Source organism: Lipotes vexillifer, unplaced genomic scaffold, assembly GCF_000442215.2.
Source record: "Lipotes vexillifer unplaced genomic scaffold, Lipotes_vexillifer_v1.1 scaffold135, whole genome shotgun sequence".
NCBI classification, from domain to species: domain Eukaryota; kingdom Metazoa; phylum Chordata; class Mammalia; order Artiodactyla; family Lipotidae; genus Lipotes; species Lipotes vexillifer.
In genome coordinates, this window is record NW_006774574.1 from 1,173,762 (window position 1) to 1,178,607 (window position 4,846).

Here is a 4,846-nt window from a genome sequence, read left to right on the forward strand (position 1 = left end):
AGCAGTCAAGCAGCAGCAGTTCAGCTATAAAACAGTCCTAGTTCCTCCTCAGTGGATATACATAATCTGATACATATCTTTGAGTTGTTCTACAGGAACTAAGCACCCCCCTCCTTTAGTCCAAGACTAAAGCTTGGACTCTGTTGACCTTTGCCCCAATAATATGCTGAATTCTCCTTAACTCAATCATATTCATGAATATGCATGTTCCCTTAGCTTAAAACTTCTCCAATTTGCTGTTCGAGGAGACATTGCTTTGGGAAAGATCCCTGGTGTTCTCATTTGCTGCAAGTAATAAATACTACCTTCTCCAGCTCTTTGCCTTGGTTGTGTCTTTTGGCTTGACACCCACCAAGAGGCAAACCCAGTTTTTGGGTAACAGTGGGATCAAAAAAATTTTCCCATACAAATAGCAGTTATTCCAGTACTGTTTCTCCATCCTTTCCTAATTTTCAATGCCACTTTTATCATATTCAAAGATCTCACACGTGTGTAGGTCTTTTTCTGGAATCTTTATCATGCTCCACTTGTCTATTTGCCCATTCTTAAACCATTATATCATAAATCCTGGTAGGATGTGTTCTCCCAACTTATTCTCTAACCCTCCTGCCCCCACAAAGAATTATAGCAGCTTCTCTTCGACCTTAAGTTTTGGTGTGAATTTTAATGCCACTTTAACAAGTTCTGTGAAATACGCAATTGAGATTTAATTGTAATTGCACTATACTTTTGGTTTGTTCAGTGAAAACAGATCTTTTTTTTTTTTTTGGCGGTACGCGGGCCTCTCACTGTTGTGGCCTCTCCCGTTGCGGAGCACAGTTTCCGGACGCGCAAGCTCAGCGGCCATGCCGCTCCGCGGCATGTGGGATCTTCTCGGACCGGGGCACGAACCCGTATCGCCTGCATTGGCAGGCGGACTCTCAACCACTGCGCCACCAGAGAAGCCCAACAGATCTTTTTAATAAGTATCTTTTCTTATTCATGGATATGGTTCATTTCTCCATTAATATAATTTCATCCATAAGGGTCTTACACATCTTTTGTTAGTTTTATTCTTAGGTACCTAATAGGTTTTCTTTTCTTTTCTTCTTTTTTTTTTTTTTTTTGCAGTACGCAGGCCTCTCACCGTTGCGGCCTCTCCCGCTGCGGAGCACAGGCTCCGGACGCGCAGGCTCAGCGGCCATGGCTCACGGGCCCAGCCGCTCCGCGGCATGTGGGATCTTCCCGGACCAGGGCACGAACCCGCGTCCCCTGCATCGGCAGGCGGACTCCCAATCACTGCGCCACCAGGGAAGCCCTTTTCTTTTCTTTTTTATGCCTTTCTAGTTATTAATGGATGCTTCATTAAAATTACAAACTTGTATAATCCCCCAAATAATTTTTTGTAATTTGCTATTAAATCATTTCACAATTCAAACCATAGCTTCAAAATTCTTAAAATGCCAACTGTTTAATAATAAAAAATACAAATTATACAAAGATACAATAGAGGGAATTCCCTGGCGATCCAGTGGTTAGGACTTCACGATTTCACTGCCGGGGGCCTGGTTGGATGGGGAGCTAGGATCCAATACCCTGAGTGGTGCCACCCAAAAAAAACAAAACCAAAAAAACCCAACAACAACAGATACTACCTGAAATGTGAAATTAGTATATTGATTATTTCTCCCCAAATTGAAAGGAATGCATAATTTAGAGTTTCTCCTAGTATACGATTTAAAAAAGAAAGACTAAGTCTGGAAAATGTTGAATCAACTGTCTTGCTGTCTATAAAACTCTCTTCTCCTTTTTAGTTTATGAAGTTTAACTCTACTGATAGTGAGCTATTTATTTTGTGATTTACAAAGGTAAGTAGGTTCTTTCTGAACAATCAGAATGTAAATTGATGCTAATGAGATAAACATTTTGACTGTTAATTAAGCTGAGTCCAGTTAGCGACTTAATTTACCACTAACAAACGTATTCACCATTTACCAAATGCTGCAGGCAAGACAGATTAAGAGGTCAAATCTCAACCCATTTTCCTGAAATCATTGGGAAAATTAGGAGGTCCCAATAAATTACTTGTGGATTACCCAGTTTCCAATATTCCCCTAGCAGGGGAATTAGGTGCTATAAGACAATGAGACTAAAAGTTTGAAGGTAGCCCTTTCAAGGCCCACTCAGGGATACCCTGAAACAGGTATCTAGCGGCTGAGCCCCAAAACTCCTTTCCTTCCATCTTCATCCTACACTATAACCTGTGTTTGCTGACTCTGAATAACTCTCGGTGTGATCAAACATCTGACCTTAAAAACACATCTTGAAGTGCAGTCGCTTTCTTACCCAAATATCTTAACGGTCCCAAGTACCACGATCTCCGTATACTGCTGATGGGAATTTAGTTGCCAAGCCAACCACGTGGTTAGTCCTCAGTACACAGCGGCTCCGAGATCAAGGAGACCCAGTTAACCCAGCTTGCCCAGACTCAGGCCAAATTCAGAGGCTGATCCTGGAGTTATTTCAGGGCACTTCCCTCGCTTCCCAGAAAAACTCAGCCCTACCTCAAACCCAGACCCCAAGACCCTCCCGATCAGGTGAGCTAAAGCTTCAGCGCCTTTCGTTCGGGGCTTGATAGGGCTCAGACTCATTCCAAGCGGGAGCCCCACGTTTTAAAGACTAGCAGCACGCACCGCACTGTCCGATAACGGCCGAGGAGCCTAACTCCAGGCACTAGGCCCATTGTGCCCGCGGCTAGAAACTCCGCCTAGATCCTAACGCAGCCGAGGCCCCGCCCCGCGCGTGACGCCAGCGTCAGGCCAGTCCCGGCATGCTCCGCGCCCGCCGGCGGCCGAGCGCAGACGAGACGGATATTCCCCGTGAGCAGTTCCTGGTCAGTTCAGCCGCTATCCAGACCTGGGTCGGCGAGAGTGCCGCCACTAGCTGTTCTCCTACCGCTCTGCCGTCATTCTGAACGCCCCCAGCCCTCCCGCGAGGGCGCCCCGGGACGGAAGGATCCAGCAGCCTGTCGGCGCCCGCCGTTCTCGTGGTCGCCGTCGCCGTCGTCGTTGTGGTAGTCTCTGCCGTAGCCTGGGCCATGGCCAATTACATCCACGTCCCGCCCGGCTCCCCGGAGGTCCCCAAGCTGGACGTCACGGTGCAGGATCAAGAGGAGCAGCGCTGCCGGGAGGGGGCCCTGAGCCTCCTGCGACACCTGCGGCCGCACTGGGACCCTCAGGAGGTGACCCTGCAGGTAACGCCCACACCTCAGCCCCGGGTCTCAGCCGACCTTGACGCGGCCCCTGGGGGCCAGGGGGCGGGGGCGGTCTCACCATCCCTTCTAGTCCCCGGTGAGCCGGCAGGACCTATGGGAACGTCGTCTCCCTCCGTTCTTTGGGAAGTGATCCTGTATTTCCTCCGTCACACCTAGGAAGGTCACTCCCCCTTCCTTCACCATTGCTTACTGAGGTCGTCCTGAGGGCGGATTTTCTCTTTCCAGAGGCGGCTACGTTCGTGACGCACCCCTTCCACCTCGGGAAGGTTCCTGTTGATCGTTGCCCCTCCTCCCACTCCCCTGTCCCTTCTAATTGCGAAAAGAACCTTTTCCACTCCCTTGCGAGGGGTCCTCGCCCATCGGCCCAAGCCACCATCTCCTCCCCTTTCACAAATAATGTGGTAATTAATCGTCTCTGATCTTTTCATTTCCCTTCCCTCCCCTACCCCGTCGATGTACTCCCATTGATGCTCACCCTGCGTCTTACCTTCTCAAGTCCTGGGATTGGCGACAGTACTCGATTCCAAAGTAATGACCGTGGTCCTCATGGGTTCTTCGGTAGCCCTGCACACGTTATTTTATTTATATCGGTACTTCTGAAAATGTTTTAGTCATGTTAGTGAAACTAACAATATCTGATGTTAGAAGGATCAGCGGCTTGTGAATATTTCTTTTTCCTGAGCCACAGTATTCATAGATAGACAAAAATTGGGAGAAAAAGTCCTTAAGAACCTATGCATTTTTTAATAGCTTATTTCTTATAAGTTATGATTAAGCATACATGAAATTTATTTTGAATACTAATTTGTATTTAACTTTTGGAGTTTCAGGTACTATATACGAAAATGAACCTCCTTTTCCCTTGCAAACACAAAGTAATTTTAAAGGCTGGCATATTTTAGGTTTGTTTCAAATCTGAGCAGTAATGTAAGAGTATTCATTTGAAGTAGCCACATCATCTGCCTTATTTTGTTGACTGATTTGTTTCAGCAATGTTAATTGACTTAACAGTATCTCAGATTCTTTGGTAAAGTAGTCACCTATACAAAAATGAATAAAACATGAACAGTGAGTGCCCTAGGGCCCAGAACAGTTCTCGACACTTCAGCTTTCATGAATGTTGGCTTCAGTTCTTACTGCCTAGAAGAGTTTGGAGCAGATTAAAAGGACCCATATGTTTTGGAAAAAAGTTAAGACAAAAATTTTGAAAATTTAAGGGAGTGTTTGTTAGCCAAGTATGTAGGACATAGTGAATCCAAAATGATTTTCATGTGTAATTTTAAAAAAAATAGTATATTTTCTTTAATTAAGGAAAATTAGTTTAATTGAAACTTATAATTTGAAACTCTAGACTTCTTTAGTTTATTATTCATTAACTTATTTGTAGTTTATTATAGAAGATTTTTATATTTATTAAAATGAGTTATATTCTGGCAGTAACGTATAAATTAAACAGATATTAATTAAAAACATTGCTACTTCGTGGTAAACTCTGGTACTGGCAAACCATATTACTTTTTAAGCAGAGACTTAAGAGTTTGAAGCTTTGAAGACTGGAATTTCAGTTGATGTGTTTGTCCGTAGAACAGCAGG

The 4,846-nt window shown here is 44.9% G+C and overlaps 1 protein-coding gene across 1 annotated transcript in view; it reads left to right on the forward strand.

Annotated features, from left to right (window-relative positions):
• The first annotated feature begins 2,809 nt into the window (after positions 1-2,809).
• ETNK1 (ethanolamine kinase 1) overlaps positions 2,810-4,846 on the forward strand; it is a 67,019-nt gene continuing 64,982 nt past the window's right edge. The window contains 1 exon segment of the mRNA XM_007449380.1: positions 2,810-3,232. Coding sequence (XP_007449442.1) covers positions 2,810-3,232 — 423 coding nt within the window.